The sequence below is a fragment of the Nycticebus coucang genome, chromosome 3, assembly GCF_027406575.1.
Source record: "Nycticebus coucang isolate mNycCou1 chromosome 3, mNycCou1.pri, whole genome shotgun sequence".
NCBI lineage: Eukaryota > Metazoa > Chordata > Mammalia > Primates > Lorisidae > Nycticebus > Nycticebus coucang.
The window spans coordinates 3688491-3710851 of record NC_069782.1 but is presented as its reverse complement, the minus strand read 5'-3'; the positions used below and the strand labels follow the sequence as shown (position 1 = coordinate 3710851).

Below are 22361 nucleotides of genomic sequence, written 5' to 3'. Positions count from 1 at the left end.
CTGAGATGCAGACAGCCCCACACAGGTCTGCAGCGATGCTAAGAGCATCGGGCGGTACAGGACCAGGCCTGAGGGAAGGACTCAGGGCATACCTGATGTTCTTTTGGAGACAGAGTCTCACTATGTTGCCCTCGGTAGAGTACCGTGCCGTCACAGCTCACAGCAACCTCAAACTCTTGGACTTAATTGATTCTCTTGTCTCAACCTCAAGTAGCTAGGACTACAGGCACCCACCACAGCGCTGGGCTATTTGTGTGGTTGCAGTTGTCATTGTTGTTTAGCTGGCCCGGGCTGGGTTCAAACCCCCAGCCTCGGTGTATGTGGCACCCTAACCACTGAGCTAAAGGCACCGTCCATCCCTGATGTTTTTGAATAGGTCTGGTCTGTGTCCCTGAGGCCACCAGAGTGGCAGTCGGGACAGAGGGTAGGAAGAGGGCACAGAGTTGAGGGGACAGTGATGGCATGTAGGCAGAGCAGGGGATGGGGCGGAAGTGAGAGCCCGCAGAGCATAGGCCATGATGGCCCCACCAGGCTTGGAGCCAGGTGCTTTGCTGGCCCACTGCCCAGAGGGTGAGCCGGACATTACCCCCGTGTGGTCTGACATGCCTCGTGCCCCTCATCCGTCCACCTAGCAATCATGCCTGCTGGGAGGTGCTGCAGCTGGGAATGTTGCTCTTCTTCCCAAATCCCAATTCTGAATGCAGCAGATGGCCAGGGCTTTGATAGCCCTCTTCTGTCCTGTGTCCCAGAGGAGCTGCTGCTGGGGAGGAGCTACTGCTGGGGTCTTCTCAGAGTCTCTACACAGCTACCTGTGGGAGGCTGAAGGCTGGCCCTTGAGGAAAGCAGGGCCTGGTGCCTGGAGCCTGGTGACGTTCCCTTACAGGTACACAGGATTCGGTTGGGAGTTTGAGTGGACGGAGCGTCCGAGATTATCCTGGCAGACCCTGATGCCATCACACACACCCTAATATAGAGCAGGCCATGGGCAGAGGAGCAGAGGGAGATTTGAGAAGCCCAGCCTCCAAGACTGGAGGAATGTGGCCACAAGCCAAGGATGCTATAGCTGCCAGAAGATGAAAGGGGCAGAGAAGGACCCTCCGTGGAGCCTCCCAGGGCCACAGCCACACTGACATCTTGATTTTGGCTCAGGGATGCTGATTTCTGACTTTGGCCTCCAGAGCTTTAAGAGAATGCCTGTTATTTTAAGCCCCATTTGTGTCATTGGGTCCCAGTAGCCCCAGCAAATGTGTACCCTCTGGCCATAGGTCCCCAGGTGGAAGCCACCTTACTGTCCTTATGGGGGCTTGGCTGACCTTCCCAGCTCTCATGGAGGCCTCATCTCACTTGTGTCTGCTTTGGGGGGCACAGCTCAGGAGCTGAAACCAAGTGGTCAGAACAGCATTCCCAGCAGGGGACATCTGTGCCCACATGGCTAATGGGGGCCCCACATACTGGCTACAGGGAGTCCTGAGCAGGGAGGTGTCTTGGAGGAGCTCAGCAAGATGACAGGATACAGGTTTCCCACTGCATGCAGGGAAGAGGGGAAGCTGTCTAGAGCAGTGGTTCTCAACCTGTGGGTCACAACCCCTTTTTAACAATTAAAATATATTGCGGCAAGAGGAAGGTTGAGAACCACTGGTCCAGAGGCTGCGTAGGGACGGGAGCGGAAGCTGGGCTGGATCAGGAGAAGCTCCGTGGCTCAGGGTGGGGCTGTGGGACAGGCGAGACTGCCTCTGGGCCGGGTGACTCAGCCAAGCGTGTGCTTCAGGCCCCGAACCCGCCATTCAAGCCCTTTTAAGAATAAAAACAAATATTTGTGTTGCATGCTGTGCGCGTTGGGGTTTAGTTTTCTTCTTGAGTCTAAAAATAGGTGCATCTGAGCGCCCCTGCCAGGTTCCTCCCACCCGCCTGGACTGGTGTGCTGGGTCTCACGCCAGATTTTGACTTCATGGCCAGCAAGGGTTAAGCAGAGAGTGACCATGATGGGGACACATGGCTGTGGGCTGTGTTGAGGGTGGAGGACACCCAGGGAGGGGCCTTGACACTATCCCGCAAGAAGTGACTTCCCCTCTGAGGTCCAAGGGGTGACCAGGTGGAGGGGTATGTCTCAGCCAGGGGATTGGCAAAGGCTGGGACAGGACAGTCCCAGGTAGAAAGGCCACAGCTGGGCAACTGTGGAGTCCTGAGGAGGAAGAGCAGACCACCGGGCTGGCCAGAAACCTGCAGGGCCCGCATGTCATGAGTAGAATTGGGAAATGGTGCTCGGCCACTTGGAGGGGCTGGGAAGGGTGGTCAGTATGCAGCCCCCAGACGCCTGTGATGGGCAGAGCAGAGTGTGAAGCACGGCCTGGCATGAGCCTAGGAGTCCTCAGGGCCAGGGGGTCTATGAGGGGAGGAGCCAGTGAGTCCCCCAGATAAGGGGGGCAGGTTGGGGACAGTGTAGACCTTAGGAGATGATGTGGTGTGTTGATGCCACTCACAGGAGCTGGGGGTCAGGGCAGTCACTGACCATATTGCCCAAAGACCGGAGGGGACCCAGGGGCCTCAGCCTCAAACAGGGGCTGGGGATGGGGTGAGGAGGAGCAGGAGAGTGGTGGGAGGGACCCCAGCTGAGGGGCTCAAAGAGGAGCACAGAGCCTGGGACTTGGAGGCTGAGCCAGGTGGTGATCACAGGGCAGCTTGTCAAGTAGGCAGTGCGGTGAGCACCCAAGGGAGGAGCTCTTTGCATCTTCCCTGAGAAGTGGTCAAGTGGCCACGAAAGTACTTCCCCGACCCCCAATTTCCCAGCAACCCCATTAGGGTGATGCCTGCCCTGTGTCTGCAGACAGCATTCCCCAGGGACATGTCCTGCCCTCCCACCTCTGCAGCAACCACACTGCCCAGCACAGCAACTGAGGGACCCCAGGGCAGGAGCAGGACTGTCTTGGGGCCCTGAGCAGGGTGGGTGGCCAAGGGGTCCCAGATTTGCTGCCAGCTTGGGGGCATATCTCTTCTCTGCACCTCAGTTGCCGAGGCGTGGGAAGACGTCTGCTGAGTCCTCCTCCCAGCCTTCTCACTGGACCCTTCTCACAGCTCTTAGACAGGGACTCTTATCCCAGCTTACGGGGCAAACTGAGACAGAGTGGTACCAAAGTCACACAGGCAGATACGGAAGCCTGAGTTGGCGCCACTGTTTGGCCCAGAGTCTCTACTGTCAGGCTGCTCCTGGGCCTGGTTGGCCTGTCCCTCACCAGGTACAGGAGGGGTAGGCAGGCTTCTCTCCTCACATGCTGCTGAGGGACAGTGGATCTGGGCCAGGCACACCCTTGGCCTTCTCTGGCCCTCTTGTCCAGGGCCTGTCTGGTCTCTGCTTGGGGACCCCGGGCTCTGCCTGCAAATGTGGCAGGTCCCACTGCTTCTCCCATGGCCACGCCTCGCCAGAACCAGTGTAGTAGACTCCCCACCCCACTCCACCCCTGCCCTGTGGCCTCTTCCCTGCACAGCAACTGAGGGACCCTATTAGCAACGTTGGCGGATGCCAGCTAACAACCTTCAGGGCCAGTCTAGTTGCTGGCCTGTGAGCACCACATCCCACAGGACCCTGCGGTCTTCCAGCCGCACCTCTGCTCATTCCCTAACCCCACTCTGTTCCAGCCCCCCCATTCTCCTGCAGCCCTAGGCCCCAGCCATCCTCCCTTCTCTGGGCTCTGGCTGGGCTGGCCCCTCTGCCTGGAGCATCCCCAGGCCACATTCCCTCATCTCCTCTGAGTGTCTGCTTAGCCATCTCACTGTGGCCTGCTCTGCCCCAGCTTTCCCTTAGCTCTGGCTACCACTTTCCACGCTGAGTGCCCGTGATTGTCATGTTTCTCGCCTTCAGGGTAGACTGTCAGTCCTCTCCTGCCCCTCCAGCCCATTGGCTCCCTGTGGGCAGAACCTTTGCAATAGTCTTTGTGGAGCGAATGAATGGGGGGTAGCTCAGGTGTCAGGCACAGGAAAAGGCCTCCCCCGAAGCTACCATCACTGCCTCCTTGCGCTGGAGGAGGAGTGGCGCAGAACTGTGACCCTGTTCAGTCACAGAACCAAGACTCCTGGTACCTACGCATAGAGTGCAACCTCTCAGCATCTCCGTTGTGGCATCAGAACACCAGGAGGCTGTGTAGCGCCCTCTCTAGAGATCAAACCATGCTTGAATTCCTTCAGCAATGGGCAACTCCTCCTTCCAGGAGGTTGGCCAGCCTGGAGAAGGCCTTTCTAATGTGGTCCGAGGCTGGGCCTCTTAGGACTACCCCTGACGTCCATGGGCCCAGTTGGCAGCAGGCCCCATGCACCACAGAAGGGGCCCTTTGGAATAGGGGAGAGTCCCTCCAACCTCCCAAGAGACAGTCCTGGTGACTCAGATCTGTCGCCGGCTGCCCTCCCCCTCCCAGGGTGTTTGTGGTTGAGATTGAATCGATCTGTCTTTCCTGAGAACCCAGGAGAGGGAGTGGGTGTTAGTCACCCCATCCGTGTCAGGACCCATGGGAGGCAAGAGAGCTCCTGCTAAACGCTAGAAATCAGGGAGCCAGTGGAGCAAGATGACCCTCTCTCCTTCCAGAACCTTCTGGGAAACTTGTCAGCTTGGGGAAGTCATGCTGCACTCCTCCCTTGGCCCTATACCTCCAAATCCATGCTCCGTTGTCCTTTGGTTGACCCCCAGTTCTGGCCTCCATTCCCTCCCGCTCCCTCTAGCTCCCCAGAAAGCCATTACTAGGAGCCCTCAAGGCTGTGTTCCAGGGCCAGCACCTCAGCCCTGACTTCTTGCCCAGCACAGCCTTGGTCACAGGGGGCTGAAGGGATCTGTTGACTTGTCATTCTGTGCCCTGTCCTGGCCTAGGGCTCATTGAGGAAGGACTTTTGTCTCAAACCCAGCTCTGAGACCCCATAATGCCCAGCCCAGCTCGGGCACTGATGCGCTCAACAGTGAGTGTGAGTGAAGAGATGAGCATGTGAGTGGGTGGGCACCAGGCCCTGAGCTCACTGGGAGCCAGAGTGAGGATTAGAGCCAGAAGCCACACACAGGGCCCCTGGGCAGGGCCCTCACCCACTCTGGGATGGTGGGGCAGGTGCACAGTCTGAGTCAGCAGCTTGACCCTGGCTGAGGCCCAGCCCCGGTGGTAGGATGGGCCCAGCCTTAGACAGCCTGGTAGGAGTGCTGCCCAGCATGGCCAGCCAAGACCTTCCATCAGGCTCATCCTAAAGCAGTGGAGTCCTGGAGACCACCCTTAAGCCTCAGGGCAGTGGGGGGGGGCGCCTATTGGAGATCCAGCCAGATCCCAGGTGGGATGCCTATATCTGGCACCTGGAGGCCCTGGCCCTCTGCCTGCAGGTGGAGAGAGGATTCCTGATCCTCAGCCCAGGCTTTCTCCACCTGCCGCTTCCTTATAAGGCTGTGAGGGTTTCCCCTCTGTGGCTGCAGGACTCAGCTACATTCAGAAAGGTGCATGACCCAGATCACAGAGGACAAGCTTGGCCCTCCCTGGGCACACTCTCCTGTGTTCCACCAAGGTGGGGTCAGCCGAAAAATCTCAGAAAAGAGCTGGGTCTGCCAGTCCTGGCTGGGGCACTATTCAGCCCTGGCCTAGGAGCAGGGCAGGCTTCAGGTGGGCTCTGTGTTCTTGCCCCTGCCCATGTATGTGACCAGCTATCTCCCCACCCGTCTACCTGCCCACCTAGAGCCTCTAGTGGACACTGCTGTGAGTGTCAAACCTATAACTTCCTGGGTCTCCAGGACTCACAGGTTTGATTCCCAAGTGTCTTGGGGCACCCGGGCCAGGTGGATCCATGTCCGTAGGTCCTGCAAGTCCAAAGAAATATGGAGAGGCAGATAAAATCCCACAGAAGGAAGATGGGTGCAAGCTCAGACCACGAGGAGAGCAATGGGCTGGAACAAGATCCAGCCTGACTTTCCGCTGAACTTCCTGGCTCCCAGCATGCAAGAAGCCTACAGCACACCGCGCCCGGCCTCACGCCCCCCGGGAGCTGCCCTGCTGTCTGGGCACACAGTGACTCAACTACCACTCACCTCTCTTGTTCCCTCCTCGCCCAGCACTCTGCCTGTCCCTTGGCAGACTTTGTTGAAGAAGGCAGGTGTTGTGGGCAGGAGGGCTGTGACAGGGGTGGGGCATGTGCCCTAGGCTGAGGGCACAGCTAGAGCATGTGGGACAGGTGGAAGTGGGTGGTGGGCAGTGGACAGTCGGGCAGCAGGAAAGACTCAGGCAACCACACCAATGGGATAGCCTCTACCCACCAGGGCCACGGGGCCACCTCTGGCCAGCTCTGGCCACCAGACAGCAGCTCAGTGGGCAGGCCAGGTGGCCCCAGGGAAGCGGGGACAGTATGGGAGACCCTGGTGTGAAGCTCAACCTGGGGGCCAGTCTGGGCAGGGAAGGAGGGGCTGGCGGGGCTGAGCCTATGTCCCCTCACCCCAATTCTCCCAAGGGGGAAACTGAGGTCAGTGGGGGCCAGCAGGAAAGAACTAGCCAAAGCCCCTTCCTCTCTCCCAGGTTTGCCTCAGTCAGCAGTTGCATCCCCCAAATCGGGCACCACACAGGGCAAGTGTATGGGTTGGGGACACACTCCCAGAGCTCCAGGCTCTCCCAGCTGTAGAGGCCTCAAAAGCTGGCCAGTAGAACCCACATGACTCTCATGTGCCTCGTGACCCTGTGTTCTGGGAGCCAGTGGGTAGCAAGGCTGTTGTGGGAACTGCTGGACGAACCGGAGGAATATGGAGGTCTCATTGTGGGTCCCGGCAGGCAAAGCCCAGGCCTGGGAAGAGCTGAGTACAGGGCATCACTCTGCAGAATGATGAGCCACTTCATGGGGGCCGAGGGGCTGGCTCAGAGGAAATGCTCCCCAAACATCAGCCCCAGTGGTGGAGCCGGGGCTGGGGTCAGGTGGGCTTCCACGCTAGACCGGCAGGCCCTCGGAGGATGTGCAGGGTGGCCCCGGGGGCCTGGGCCGGGTTGAACCATGGCCAAGGCGTAAGTACAGTCTGGGCACCAAGGCTGTGGCAGTCTCAGAGTGCTTCCTCATTCCTGGCCCCGTGGGAGTAGCTGGACCCCGGCATTCCGCTGCAGCCGCCACTGCGGATTTGCTTACCGTCTCATGGGGAACCAGGGCCTCCTGCCAAACTGCCCGCCCGGCCTGGGCCCCACACACACCAGCCCCAAGGGCCCCACTGAGCACTAGGTCCTGGCCCTCAGCCACCTTCCGCTCTCAGGGAGACTGAGGCCACACATTGGGGAGGGTCACCCCTGGAGGCTTCCCACTGTCAGGAAGGGACAGGGCTCGGACTTCAAGTCCAGTGCTCTTCCTCTCTTGTCATCTCCTCTCCACTCCCTTGAGAGGGTGCATGCCCCTTGAAAAGCCCACCAGGAGGACCCTTCAATGGGATCTTGATCTGGGGCAAGGTTCCGTGGGTGCCCAGGCTCCGTGGGTGCCCAGGCTGGACACAGTGAGGATGGGGAGTGTTTGATCACTGGTTCCGCCTGATGCCAAGCTGCCAGGGACAGCGGGCAGTGGCCAAACCGGCCCCACCACATGCTTTCCGGCCCTCGGCAGGAATGCCATTCATCGCCCGTGTGTGTGTGTGTGTGTGTGTGTGCGTGTGTGTGCGTGTGTGTGTGTGTGTGTGCGCGTGTGTGTGTGTACCGACACCGCAGGCTGCAGGCTGGGAGGCCAGCTCCAGGCCAGGCCTTTGGGGAGAAGCAACAAGACCTGGTGGCCAGCCAGGGGCTACTGGGCTTCAAGGGGCCTTAGGCTGCCTTCTAGGCTATGTGACAGCAAAAGGACTCTGGAGTCACGTGAGCCAAAAGCCACCAGACGCAGCTAGACAGCCCCACTGGGGCCTGAAGCCAGACCCCTCTGGGCCAGCAGAGGTGCAGAGGTGTGCAGGCTTAGAAACGGCATTCTCCTCAGAGCAGCTCCTGCCCAGTCCCCAGAGTCAGCTCCAAGCATCAGGCCCATGGCCTTCCTCTCCCTGCAGCCTGGGCCAGTGCTGTCCAGGGATGCCTCGGAGTCTGTGTCCAGCCCCCACCACTGACCCCTGCTGGGTGAGGCCGGCCTGAAATTGGGCATGACTTAAGCCCCAGGTGGGACCTGGGCAGGGGTCTCAGGGCTGTGGAGGGATGGGCATCTCCCCGTGTGGAGCTCTTGCAGCCCATGGAGAGGGGTGAGGCAGGTACAGGGCTGGAGGCACAAGAGGCCCCAGGGGCTTCTCCTCAGTGGGCAGCACATGTGCTCCACTGTTGGGGGTGAGAGCCGCAGGGACATCGCAGGGGGAACTCCACACACACTCTGATTCCAGCATTTATTGGGGCCAAGCGCTCCCCTCCCGGGGGGCTGGCGACACAGCTGTCAGACGTGGGCACTTCAGGGACACGCAGCACCTTGGCCACCACAGTGCCTGCACAGAGCACAGGTAGCAGGGCCGCCTGGACCCCCGACCCTCCCACCCAGGGAAGGACCCGCTGCTAACAAACTCTAGGGAGGGCAGAGCCTGGCGGCCAAGGGACAGTGCTAGTGACTCGGTGGCCTCAGGGCCCCCGAGGGTCCACGCAAGCAGGAGGAGCCTGACTCGGGGGGTGGTGGCCGCAGCCACCCCTTACCTCCGGTACCCAGTGTAGGTCACAATAATTTAAAAGACATTATAGACATTTTAACGCTATATAACAATATAAGTTAACCAGGTTCCTTGGCAAAGGACACCATGCCTGTGGACTTGGGGGCGTCCCGGGACTCTAGAGGGGTTGTGAAGGATGGGGCCAGGGTGGGGGTGGAGCATTCACAGTGGCCCAGAGGCTCAAAGTGTCCAACATGGCTGGGGACACATGGGCTTTACACCAAGGCCAGGGCCCAGATGGGGGTCGCTTACCCAGGCTAAGCCCAGGTGACCTGGTTTGTCCATGGCCCTAGAACACACCTCCCGGGCCTCTGTTGAGCACACCCTGAATGGGGAGCTGGAGTAGTGGGGGTGCACCAGAAGCCAGTTGCAAACCATTCTCTCTGGCCTTGGTCAAGTCCCGCCCTCTGTGCCTCAGTTTCCTCAGAGAGGGGGTGGGAGGGTCTGGAAAGGACACATCTAGCTCTGGACTGGGACGAAAGGACTAGGAGAGGGCTGGGGTCCCCCAGGGGCACGGAGTGGGGTATGGCCCCGGAATCAGGTTTCTCAAGGCACAGGGGCCCGGGGGCAGGCAGGAACCAAAGTAGGAGCCATTGCTACACCTGGGGTCTCTGGAAAGTCCTTGTGCCATTTTAGACCTCAGTCGTCCCATCTGTCAACAGGGCAAACCTCCCGCCCACCTGCCTGGCCCTGTCACAGCATCTCCTGGGGTCGGGCTGGCTCTAAGATAGGAGGGAGCTCTGTAAACTGGAGGTGCCAGACCAGGAGGGTAACAGGATTGAGGAGGGGCGAGGAACTCCTGGAACCTGACACAGGTGCCATTGTGATTTGCTTGATACGATTTTTAAAAGAAGGGCAGGTGGGCTGGAGGACCCTGTCCGAAGTGCTCTTCCGAGGTCCTCTTGGTACCGTGTGACCTGCTCAGCCCCTGTCCAGCTCATTTCTGTGACCCAAAGTACATCATGGTCCCCACCAACCCAAGGTGCCTTGGGCCTGCAGGGGAGAGTAAGCAGAGAGGGTGTGGAGGGGGTGGGCTGACACGGAGTGCAGATAGGACTGGCTACGTGCTAGTGCTGAGAATTCTCTTTTGAGACTATGAACACATAAATAATTCTTGTCATTATCTGTCCACAATGCCCCAGGGCCAAGCAAGAGACAAGGCCGGGGACAGAGTCTCAAGTGACCAGCTGGCATGGCCATTCTGTGTCCATGCCACCAAGCAGGGCAGGGGACCATCAGAGTCTTGTCATCACTTCGCTTTCCAAGATGCAGGAGTGTCCTGGAGGTTCACTTTCCCAGAGAAAAGAAAAGGAATTTGCTGGGCCCTGTCAGGGGCACCAGTACCATTGACCTTGCCCTCTCAATGGGTCGTGAGTGCTGTTCTGCCATGGGAGGTGATGGGAGGGAGCCCTTGGGGGACAGGGAGGGAGCCCTTGGGGGACAGGGAGGGGCTGTGGGCCCTGGCTGGGGCCCTTCTGCATCCACCTCTGTGCATGGCTGGCAGCACCAAGCAGGACCGGCATGGAGCAATGTGCAAAACGCCGCCGGTGGAGGGGTGCCGTGGCTGCCGTGGCCGCGCTTACTTACAGGTGAAGACCTCGGTGCGCTCGCTGCAGGTGCTGCACCTGACGAAGCAGCACCAGTGGAACTTGCAGTTGCACTGCCACACCTTGGTGTACTGGTGCGTGTTGTAGCCGCGGCCGCAGCACATGGTGTCGCAGCCGTCCGCGCCCGGCGAGGTGCGGTTGCACAGGCGGCCCTGTGTGCCCACACTGCCCGTGGCCGCATCCTCCTCGCAGTAGTTGGGTGACTTCTCGATGTACACCAGGTCCGTCTCCATGGGCTTCTGGTAGCTGCGCAGCTGCTTGATGCGCAGGAAAGTGGGCTGCCGCAGGCGGCTGGCTCGCACCACCTCCACCTGCACAGCTGCATTGTACTTCTCCTTGAGCAGGTGGCCCACCTCGCGGAACTTGGGCAGCGTGGTCCAGCAGGTCTTGGTGGTGCAGGAGCCAGACACTCCATGGCACTTGCACTCCAGCTGCATCCGGTCCTCGAGAACCTGCAGGTGACAGGGCAGCTGCTCAGCTCTGCGCAGTGGCCCAGTCCAACCCCAGAGCCCACTTCTCCACTGCCCGCTGTGTGACCATAGGTAAGTGTCTTCCCCTTTCTGAGCCTCAGCCTCCTTCCTATGAAATGGGGCTAACAGGAGGTCTCTACTGCATAGGACAGATCAAGACAGCAGAGCTTGGCATACATTTTCCCAATGTGTTTTGTTAAATTCTCACAACACTTCAGGGAGCAGCTCTACCGTCATCGGTCCTCTTATGAGAGACTGAGGCTCGGCACAGGGGACTTGCTGGGAGTCACAGGGCAGCCAGGGACCCAGCGATAGTAGGCGCTTAGTAAGTGTGGGTCCCCCTCCCCCTTCCACCTTGCCACTTCCCACTCTGGTGCCTGGGATAAATGCTGGTATGCAGCTGGTGCTTAACAAATGTCTGCGAGAGCCTGCATGCCCACAGAGCTCATACATGTCTGTCCATGGACTGGGGAGGGGTGAGTGCGGGTCAGCGAGGCGGTCGTGCTGGGAAGCTGGCAGCCACGGCTGCTCAATGTTGTTCTTTCTCTCCAGCTCCGTAAAGGCCCTGGAAGGGTGCAGCCGTGTGTTTTCCTTGGGCCTCCCTCTGCAGCCCTGGAAGGCCCCTTCCCAGAGCCAGCCATGACCCCAGGTACTCATTTACCCGGATCGAAAGGGCCCTGCCAGCCGGGCCTGATTAAAGATGGGGAATCATTAGCTGCCGGTCTGCAGCAGCAGAAGGGCCATTTGTCAGCTGTCAGGGCTCCTCTGGCCTCACTTTGGTGGCCCAGCTCTTTGAGGACTTGGCCACCCTCTGCCCCCCTGGGCCAGAACTCACAGGGGCACCTGCTGTCAGCCCCCAGGTCTGGCCCAGAGGAGAAGTCCCCAGCATGTGAGTGAGGGAGGGAGAGAAGGAAAAAGAGGAAGGAAGAAACAACCTCGTAGAAACGGCCCCCAGCACCTTTCCTGGCCTGGCAGCATGAGCTCCTGGACCTCGCAGAGGACCTCTGGGGCCCACAGGCCAGTGAGGGGAACAAAAGGAAAAGGCTATAAAAAATGCAGGAACCCACGCTAACCTAACCCTACTGGGTAATGGTCCTAGGGGTGGGGGCCTTCCAGGAGGAGGTAGTGCCCACACTGGGCATGGATGGATGAGTACAAGCCCATTAGACCAGAGGAAGATGTGCTAGGAGGGGCTCACTGTGAGCAAAGGTCTAGAGACCTCTGGGAATGCAGGGAAAGGCCAGGCGTGCACATGGAGTGGGTGCAGGGTGGGCCCCAGGCTAGGCCTGAAGTGATGTCCCAGGGCAAAGACTGAGGAGTGTGAGGAGCAGAAAGGGGAGGGAGGCTGACACCCCACGGGGATGGGCTGAGGCAGAGGCATTCCCGGGGGAATATATAAACCAGAATTGGAGGGCTTTGAGAGGCACCCAGAGTCTGGACTGGGCATATCTGGGCCCTCCTGTCTGCCCCAATTCTCCCCATCCTGTTTCTCCCTGTGATTTTCTCCTCATTCTCCAAACAGATATTGGCTTGGATCTGTCCCCTCCCCCTCTAACCTGCCCTTCAAGCCTGGAAGCTTCTCCTGACCTGGCCACACTGCCTGCCAAAGATGCCCCCTCAGGCTGGGCACCACCCTAGGAGCTGACCAGGTGGTGGTCTCTGTCAGAGTCCCCAGCCAGGAGCAGGTTACTTCACCCCAGGAGCTGATTCTCCACAGAGCGGCCTTGATGGCCCAAGGCCTGGCAGAGGTGTGCAGACTACAGGTACAAGCCAGATGGCCCCCTGGTGTCCCCAGTGTGGCCTGTTGAACGACTGCCTCCCCACAATGCTCTCTCATCTGCATCAAGACCAGGAGGCTCAGCCCACACCCTCCTGCCTGCTTGGGGACATTCAGACCTTACATGGTCAGGCCAGTGGCCAGCGGCAGATGAAGCTGACTGGGCAGCTGTTTGCAGAGTAAGGGGCCACATCCTCGCTTGGCTGGGTCCCCTAGGCCAGAGCCTCTCCCAGGAGGTGATCACAGGATTCAAGAATGTGCCGTTTCCTTCTCCTGCACCCTGATCATTAGCATGACAGCAATGGTGTGAAAAGTTCCGGCACAGTGGCAGCCGGAACTTTGGGGCACTGAGACCAGGCCCCTGCCCAAAAAGACCACCGGCAGAGCTCAGAGTAGAAACTGAGCAGCTAAGGCGGGGGCTGAGCCCCCAGGCTGTGGTTCGTCTCTGCTGGGCCTGTGGGTGGGCAGACTGGGGGCCCCTGAGAAGGCCCAATTTTGTGTTCTTTCCAGAATAAGGCTGTGGCCCATGCTCTAGGAACAGTGCTCCATTACAGCCCCAGGGCTGGAGGGGGAGTCAAGGGGCTGGTGGACCCAAGTCCTTCTGGAGGAGCCTAGTGTCTGTCCTGAGGCCAGCAGAAGGCTCCTCACACACCACCCTGGCAACAGCCCGGGGCTGTGGAGGGGGCACCTGTACCCCCTCTTCCTGGGCACCTCCCATGCCTGCCATTTCCCAACCCTGGTGGTGTGGGCATGACATGTAAGCCCCATGTCTGCTCACCCCCTGACCAAGAGCCCACATCGCGGACTGAACATGGTAATCAAGCAAAGCTCAGCCACTGGGCTGAGATAGGAAGTGTGGCTGTGCGGTCGACAACTTCTCTGCTTGTTCAGGTAAGGACTGTGCCGAGACATGGTACATGCCAGGGTGATGCTCACCAACGACTACCAACCTCACATCATCAAGAAGGAGCCCCCAGGCCTCCCCGGTAGATAATCTCCTGCCCTCACAGGGGTCCTCAAACTTTTTAAACAGGGGACCAGTTCACTGTCTCTCAGATTGATGGAGGGCCTGACTATATTTAAAAAGAAAAACTGTGAACAAATTCCTATGCATACTGCACATATCTTATTTTGAAGTAAAAAAACAAAACGGGAACAAATACAATCACACCGCCTTATGTGGCCTGCAGGCCGTAGTTTGAGGACCCCTAGACTGTAGAGGGAAGAGACTGTGGCTCCCGCTGACCCAGGCACTGCCTCCATCTGCGCCATGCAGCCACAGGGCCCACGCACAGGGGTAGAGCAGCAGTCAGCACTGGTCTCTCAAGCCTGCATAACCACAGCATGCCCCAAGGGCTCTTTCTGCACAGGAACCTTGTAGCTGCTCATGGGGGCCACCCAGCTCTTGTGGAAGCCTGGGGTGGGGGGCCAGATGGGCCTGGGGCTCGTGGAGGCAGAGCACAATCAGGCTTCCAGGTGAAGGGTGAACCTACCACCCTCTGACTAACGGCCAGTGTGGTGGGCCAAAAAATACTCCCTCTCCAAATTCCTGTCCCCTTTGGACCTCAGAGGTTGACCTTATGAGGAAATGGTGTTTTTGTAGATGTGATTAAGAAAAGGAAGGAGATGAACTAACCCTGCTTCATCCAGGTGGGCTCTAAATCCAAGGACAAGTGTCCTTCTGAGAGACAGAGGAGACGCAGATTCGGAGGAGGATGCCACGTGAAGAGGCAAAGGCTGGAGAGATGTGGTCACGGCCGGGGAATGCCAGCAGCTGACAGAAGCTGGGAGAGGCAGGAAGGACTCCCCTGGAGCCTTGGGGGGCATTCACCCACCTGCCTGATTTGGGGCTTCTGGCTCCAGAACTGAGAGACACACGGCTGCTGCTTGGAGCTCCCCATCCACCGTGGCACTTAACAGTGGCAGCTGTCAGATTGCTCTTCACCCATCTAGCTGACAGTGCAGGGAGGGCAGGGCTGGATGCCCTGGGAAGGGGCCAGGGCACCCAGCACGGGGGTGACCTGTGAAGGTCTGGACTCAGTTTTTCTAGAAACCTCAAAGAGCCCTGTCCCATCCCCACCCCCAGCACCAGAGCACCTTGCTGCTGGGATGAAGGACCTCACCACATAGGGTCACTGTGAACCCACCACCCTCAGCCTTTCCCAAGGGCTCAGGCCACGCCCGTGCCACACAGCTACATGGGGTGGGGGCTGTTGGAGGGGTGAGGCGGAAAGTGCTTCTTACCACTGTTCAGATGAAGGGACAGAGGCTCAGCCAAGGCCTCACTGACAGTTACGGACAGCATGGTCTGAAAGTCTGCCCACTGACCACTTTAGGCCCATTCCTGTGGCCTCTATCTTCCCTCACGTCGCCCCAGTTCTAGCCTGGCATACCGACCCCTCGACCCTGACCCCCAGCCAGAAAGCTGCCAGGACTTGTCCATCCTCTCTCCACTGTGCCTTCTGTGCCCCCCTGGGGACCATCACCAGCCTCCTTGCTTTGCCCCCTCCTTTCCTCCTAGGGCCAATCCCACTTTCCTCCATTTCCTTTATGACTTTTATCACCTGTGAGTCACCAAACACCTCCAGGCCCCATGCCAGGGGTTTACATGGCACCCCAGCTGAATCAGACACGACCTTGGCCCTGGAGTTGGTTAGGGTCACTCTGCCCCTGAGTCTTTCAATAGCACCTGTGGCCCAGAGGCCAAAATGCAGCTTGGTCATCTCAGCTCTTCACTGCCAGGCCCTTCACCCAGCCCTTGGCCTTGCTGCCCCACACACCATAACTCGAGTTCCTCCTGCCTTTGCCTGTGCTGGCTCCTCTGCCCAGAGTGCCATCCTCACACTTCCATTGCTTACACACCCCTACAAGCAGTGACCAGAGCTCAGGCCTCCAGGGCTATTTGGCCAGGTTTGCTCTCACTCTGAGCTTCACTGTCTTCATCTGTAAAAAGGAGAAGGGAGTTATTCCTCCTGGGGATACAGGAAAGCCCTTGCTCTGAACCTAAACGGCGTCAGCTGCTGAAGGGAGCCCTCCCAGATGCCTCTGGGTTAGTGATCACACTCCTCTGCCCTCCCAGGGCATGTGGGCCTCCATCAGAACATGGATTGCCATCCAGCTGTATCTGGAGGCTCATGCTCACATGTCATCTATGAGCGCCTTGAGGCAAAAGCTATACCATTGACTCATGATTCATTCATCTATCTATCCATCCACCCGTCCGTCTACCTACCCAACCATCCATCCACCCATCCTCTCATCCCCATCCATCCACCCATCACACCCATCCAACCATCAATTCATGCATCCCTCCATCCACCCATCCTAACCATCCAACCATCAATCCTCCATCTACCCACCCATCCATCCATCCAACCTTCATCCATCCATTTGTCCCACCCATCTACTTACCTGTATACCCAGCCATCCACCCACCTCCCCACCCACTAATTCATCCATTCATCCACCCACCAACCATCCATCCATTCATTCATTCATCTGATGATAATAACCACCTACTGCACGGAAATCTCTACATCTACAAGAGAAAGTCAAACTTTTGGCCTGGTGTTCAAGGCCTATTCTGTGCTGGCCCCTGCTTGCTTCTTGAGCCTCATTTCCCCCACCTTGTGCTTCCATCTGCAGCCCTCCTGGGACCAGCCTCTCTTGCCTTTGCTCTTCTCAGCTCTGGCACGTCCTTCAAGGCTCTACTCTGATGGCACTTCTTCCAGAAAGCTTCTATTCCTTCCCCCAGCCTCCCAGGCTCTTGCTGTCCTAGGTGTGGCCCCTGAACCCCTCATGTGGACCCAGCTGTCATAGCCAGAGCCATGTCTGGCTCCTCTCTGCCCCTGTGCCCAGCCTAGCACCTGGCACAGAGAAAGGGCGGGTGAAAAAGAATGTTCACAATGAAGACATGAGTGACCAGTGGCCTGGGGCAGAGAGATTCTTCAACTCCTCTCTGCCTGGAAAGGCGAGTCTGTCCTGTGCTTGAGGAGCCTCCCAGGCTCTGCTTCCCTAGCTGCGGCCCCCAGGGCTGGGGAGCCAGACCCGGAGAGGCGTTCCACTTGGCTGGCCGCTCTATCTCAGGCCATCTTGCCGCCATGGCGGCCGCTCCTCCCAACCAGGTATCTGGGCCCTCATCTCCCTGCGGGTGCGGCCAGGCTCGTCCTGACTACTTGCCCAGTATGTCCCTGTCTGAATTTCCTCCACTAGCACCCCGAAGCGCCATCCCACCCTGTGGGGAGCTGACTACTTTTCAAGAGCCCCTGACTCACAGTTTCCACACAGGCTCAGCTTGTTCCTGCCTCCCAGGGGGAGCCCCTACCTGAGCCTTTCCAGGCTCTCTGAGCCACAGGCCATCTCCTCTGGGAAGTCTTTCATCATATGTTGGCATGGCCCCTGGGACCAGGAACACCAAGGGCAGGGACAAAAGGCTGTGGCCTGGACCCCACCTCCTCACAGTCATGTCCTCAGCCAGGCTCAGCTCACACGATGGATGGAAACAGGGTCCCTGTCCAGCCTTGCTGCTCCAGCTTGGGCTGGGGGCCCATCACACCACCACTCAGGGCCTCAGTTTCCACCCTTTTGGAACAGGAACAGTGCAGCTGCCTCAGAGAGCTGTTAAGAGGCTCAGAGTGAAGGACGCAGAGGGCCCAGGGGGCCCAACACACCCAGCGCACATCTGTGGGGATGCAAATGACTGGCTGTCTCCACTAGAAGTCGGAGACCCTCGGGTGGCGCTGCAGTCACAGCCCGCGGCCCAGAGACCCTCGGGTGGCGCTGAGGTCACACCCTGCGGCCCAGAGACCCCCAGATGACACTGCGGTCACCCCCGCGGCCCGCCTACCTTCCTGCCGGCCTCGTTGTTGTGCAGATTCATGAGGCGCCGCGCATTCTTCTTGATCTCTCGGGCATCCACGAAGCGCCGGGAGAAGTCGATGCCATAGCGCACGTCGGCGGAGCAGCCGCCCCACTTCCAGCCCTCGGCCTGGTTGTAGTAGCCCTGCTTCTCCCGGTCGCAGCCACAGTTGCTTAGGTTGCCCTGGCTGCAGGCGGCAGTGACAGCATGGGCCACGCCAGCCGCAGTGATGGCATAGGTGAAGGCCGCCTCACGGCTCCCTGCGGGAGAGACGGCGTGCGTGGTGAGGCTTGGCAGCCCGGCGCTGGCTGGACTCAGGGAACCGAGGGCTGGGCCTCCATCTACCTGCTGCTGGCTGGCTGTGTGACCCTGAGCTTGTCACTTCCCTCTCTGGGCTTCCGATTCACCAAAGAAGGCCTGAAAGCAGCCCCTTGCTGGGATGTGGTGAGGGCAGTGCCTGGTGTAAGGTAGGCACTCGGTGCACACTGGGACCAGCATGTACTGCTATCTTCAACTTCTGTCCCTGTTCCCAAGAGAGGGAGCGGCCCAGTTTTTCCAGTTCTGGGGATGAGTAGCAAGGGCCCGTGGTGGGGCAAAGGAACTCTGTGCCTCTGTCCCCTCTGTCAGCCTCCTAGCTGCTGCTCCTCAGGGATAAGCCATTTGTGCTGACCCCCGTGGGGACCACGCGTGTGTGGAAGATGGAAGCTGGGTTCATGGAAAGCACAGGGGCACCCCCTCACCACCCACCAGCCGGGAGCCCAGGCAGACACCATGCGGTGAAGCCCACCCAGCTCTTTGCTGCCACCTCGTCTCTGACCACTGACCTTCAACCCCTTACCAGGCCCTGGTCCCCTGGGTCTCCCCTCTCCTCCCAACACCCCTGCCTGGCTCAGGGGCCCCTGAACTGCCTAGACTTGAGTGCCAGTCCACCCTGTCCCTCTAATTCCCCCACCCCCTGCTAACAGCTGGGTCCTCCCAAGTACAGTCTGGGCAGTGCCCTCTCTCCCACCTGCAAAGCCAAGCCTACGGCTGAACTAGGAAAGAAAGGCGCCAGGTCAAAGCCTGCTGGCTTCCCTCCATCCAGAACAATGGCTCGGTCTTTCCGGGTACTGCTCACATCCCCTGGGGGTTATGTGGTCTCCTTAGCAAAGTTCCCTTTCCCTTCATGCCCAAATGCTAAAGACCTCCCAAGGCCTGGTTCCAAGGCCACCTCCTCCAGGCAGCCTTTCCTCCATCCAAAAGGGAGGCTTTGCTTCCTGACCCTCAACCCCAGGTGTGACCCAGGTGTAGACACTCTCACCCTAGTCAGCCTTGCAGGTGAGGCTTCCACATGGGTCCCAAAACTCCTTAGAGGGGCAGGTCCGCTCAGCCCTGCACGTGGGGCTTCCACATGGGTCCCAAGCTCCTTAGGGGACAGGTCCCTTCTAACTTGCTCTTCTTTATTCCCCACAGCTCCAGGCTGGGTGCTGTGTGTCCCCCCACCCTGGCCCTGGACACTTGGTCCTTCTCTACCTGCCCATAGCTGGGCTTGTGTGGTCTCCGTGGCCTCAGCACTGGGTCCAAGCTCAACAATGCCAACTGGAGAACCAAGAGCCAAACCCAGTGTGTGGGAGTCCCACTGCTCATCTCAGATGGAGCAGACCCAGCATTCTGCCACAGGACGGGGCCCTGTGAACGCCAGCATGGCCCTCACGGTACCCGGTGCTGTCTGTTATTAGGGCTGACATCATGGCCTGCAAGTCAGGTCTGTTCCATGAGTGAGTACCAACTGCATGCCTGGCCTCATGCTGGGGGCTAACTATGTGCCCTGGGGGCCACCTCCTTAATTCCAACCAACTGGGGGCCCACCTAAGTGCGGACCCTCTTCCCCTGGAGTATCTTCCAATAGGGTGAGGGCCACCATTCTTAGGAGCCCAGGCCAAAAGGACTTTGATGGTCATCTACTGTCATTGGGGGGGTGGGGGCACAGCTTCTTGGGAACTTCTTTCCTCTGAGAAGAATAGAGGGGCAGGTGGCGACCAGCATCCCTTCCTGCCCAGCTAGGTGTGAGTCTGCAAAGAGCTCCTGCCTTCCTGGGCTTCACCCCACTGGCCCAGCCTTGCGTCTCTGGCTGCTTCCTCCTCACACTGCCCCTTCCCCCCCAGGACAGTGACAGGAAGGACATGAGACTCCACTTCCCTGGGTCTAAATGAGGTTAAGACGATCTGAAGGGTTTGAAGTGGGTCATTGAACTCTCTGCGTTGCCAAGCCCAGCAAGCAGGGCATGTGGACAGGATGCCCGCCAGGAAGCCTCACAGGGCCGCATGGACAGAGGGAGGGAGAGTAAACGAGGTGGGGAATCCAGAAAAGAGTTGAGAGGAGGGGCAGAAGAGGGCATCGTAGTACCTCGAGGGATTCCCTGGCCTGCCACTGTGGGGTGGAGTCAAGGAAGGCTTCCTGGAGGAGGCGACATCCTAAGTAAAGTTAAGTCTTGGCAAGGACTACAACTAGCTCTTTGTGGGCAGTGCCCATAGGTCAGTGGTTAGGGTGCTGGCCACATGCTCTGGGGCTGGTGGGTTCATACCTGGCCTGGGCCTGCTAAATAAAAAAAAAAGAATAGCCGGGCGTTGTGGCAGGTGCCTGTAGTCCTAGCTACTTGGGAGGCTGAGACAAGAGAATTGCTTAAGCCCATGAATTTGAGGTTGCTGTGAGCTGTGACGCCACGGTACCTTACTAAGGGCGACATAGTTGAGACTTTGTCTCAAAAACAGTAACAACCACAGCAACAACACAAATAGCTCTTTGCAAGTGTGTGTGGTGTGTGTAGTACACGTGTGCCTTATTACATGTATGTGCACATATAGTGGGTGGGATGGGCACACCTTCTCAGAGGCAGGCCAGGCAGGGGTGAAGTACCAAGGTGTGGAAGGGTTTGCTGAGGCCAAGAGTAATAATAGAAGAGGGTTGGGGAGGCAGATGGAAGCAGGCAGCAGGTGGTGGGGCCAGGTACTGTGGGATTGGCATATCGGGGGATTCTGGAAGTATTTGGAAGCAGATGGGCAAAGTGGTACTGTCACTGCATCTGGCAGACTTCAACCCTTCACATTGTTCTCATTTAAATTCCAAGGATCAGGCAAAGTGGGTCTAATAATTATTCCCATTGTACGGATGAGAAGACTGAGGCACAAAGGGTATGAAACTGGGTATCATGGGCTGAAGCTGGATTTGAGCCTAGGCAATGGGTTCAAAGCTCAGGAGAGGCTGAGGGAGGGACTAAGGCTCTGGGGCAGGGGTTCTTCGAAATCATTCTACTCCCAGTGTGACCCTTTTTTGGCAAAGTGTCCCTTAGCAAGAGAAGACAGGAAAAGGGGATGAGCAGAGGGGATCCATGAGGGGAGGGTGCCCCATGGGAATGGTCTGCAGAGCTTAGTACAGGGCTGCTGCAGCAGACATGTGTCACAAGCTAGGTCCCCAACAGAGGAATCTAGGAAACCCAAGCATGGAGCAATTTTAGATGGATGTGGCCACTCCCTCAGCAGTCCTGGAGCATGTGGCTTTCTTTTCCTGACCCACAGAAAGGCTGCCGGCAAGTGCCTTAAGGATGGTTATCCTGCAGCTCTGAAGCCCCCAGCAGGCCAGCAGGTGCCGAGGCTGGGGCTGTGCGCCTTCCTGTCCTCCCTATGAGTGTCTGCCCTCACTGGGCTATGCCCACCTCGGGCTCTGACTCAGTTACTCATGGGTTACTCACCACCTGCCACTCCCGCTAATTCCTTTTTTATTTGGTGTTAATGAGCCAAACCCTCTCGTCTCTCGCCATGGAGACAAGGGGGAGGTAAACTGCAGAGAGAAGTTGTAGTTTTGGGAGAATCAACAAGACGGGGTTCGGTCTGGCCAGAGTCTCTGACAGGAATGTGGCCCTGCGCACCCAGAGTGCCACATGCACTGTCAGCTTTAGTTCTCATGACAGCCCCACAGGGAGGGCCTGCTGCCCCATTTGACAGACCTGGACACCAGCTCAGACAGAGGGCTCCGTACCTTGCCCCAGCTTACGCCATGCTGGGCGTGGAGCCGAGAGGGGAGAGCAGCTCCAAGCCTCCCCATCTCCACCTGAGATGAGTGAGTGGTTAGACCAGGAGAAGCTGATCCCCAACACCAGGTGCAGACAGCTGGCCTTGCCCAGCAACACCAGTGGCTTTAGTGTCTAGTACTGGCCCTCAGGCCTGAGCCCAGCTGTCCTCACCCACCACTCTCTGCAGCCCCTTTGGCCAGGCTGAACAGCTGGCTGACCTATGGGTGGACACAGCAGCACCCAGCACACCGTGACGCTCACTGAGCTAGGGAGCTTCCTGGCTTCCTGCCACTGCCTTGGTGGACAGTGGTTCTCTTTTTCTGGAACACCTGCCCAGATTCCCACATGTCCATGCCCTACCCAGGCTCCTCCTCTGGGCTCTCACCAGGGGACCCCCAGGCTGCAGGGGTGGTGAGCAGGATCCACATCTGATTCTTTGGTGCAGCCCCCACTCAGCCCTGGTTCCCAGATCACTGACACGTGCAGGTCTAGGCCTGGGCATTTTCTCTGCATCCCCTAATCGCCACGAACACAGATCGTTTTGATTAGACCATTTCACAGATGGGAAAACCGGGCATCCATGGCAGTAAGTGATTTGCTCCAGGCCAGTGGTGGCCGTGACAGCAATCTGAGCTCCATGGCTTCTCCAGATGTGTTCAGTAATTGGAGGAGGGAGTCAGATGAAGGTAGCCTAGATGGTCTGTTTGGCGCCAGCAGCTGTCAGTACCCAGAGCCTGCCCCAGCACAGGCCCATTGTCTCCAGCGCAGTCTGTCTTGGTGGCTTGGCCAGTCCAGGTGCTCACCATTAGCCCTGTAGGGCCCCACCTGAGGTTCAGAAAAGGCAGAGAGGCAGCTGCCGGGGGGGAGCCTCGGGTGGAAAAAGCCGAGAGCGCTGGACACCAGCACACCTGCTGTGTGGCCCCAGTCAAATCACAAACCATTTCACAGCCTATGTTCCAATTT

At 58.6% G+C, this 22361-nt stretch overlaps 1 protein-coding gene across 2 annotated transcripts in view; it reads right to left on the bottom strand.

Moving 5' to 3' along the window:
• Nucleotides 1-8339: 8339 nt before the first annotated feature.
• WNT7B (Wnt family member 7B) overlaps nucleotides 8340-22361 on the bottom strand; it is a 50724-nt gene continuing 36702 nt past the window's right edge. For both annotated transcript variants that reach the window (XM_053582509.1, XM_053582508.1), the window contains exons 3-4: nucleotides 17339-17610; nucleotides 8340-10697 (exon numbers count right to left, since the gene is read on the bottom strand). In XM_053582509.1, the coding sequence (XP_053438484.1) occupies nucleotides 10218-10697; nucleotides 17339-17610 (752 nt within the window). In that variant the 3' untranslated portion in view covers nucleotides 8340-10217. The remainder of the gene's footprint in view (nucleotides 10698-17338; nucleotides 17611-22361) is intronic.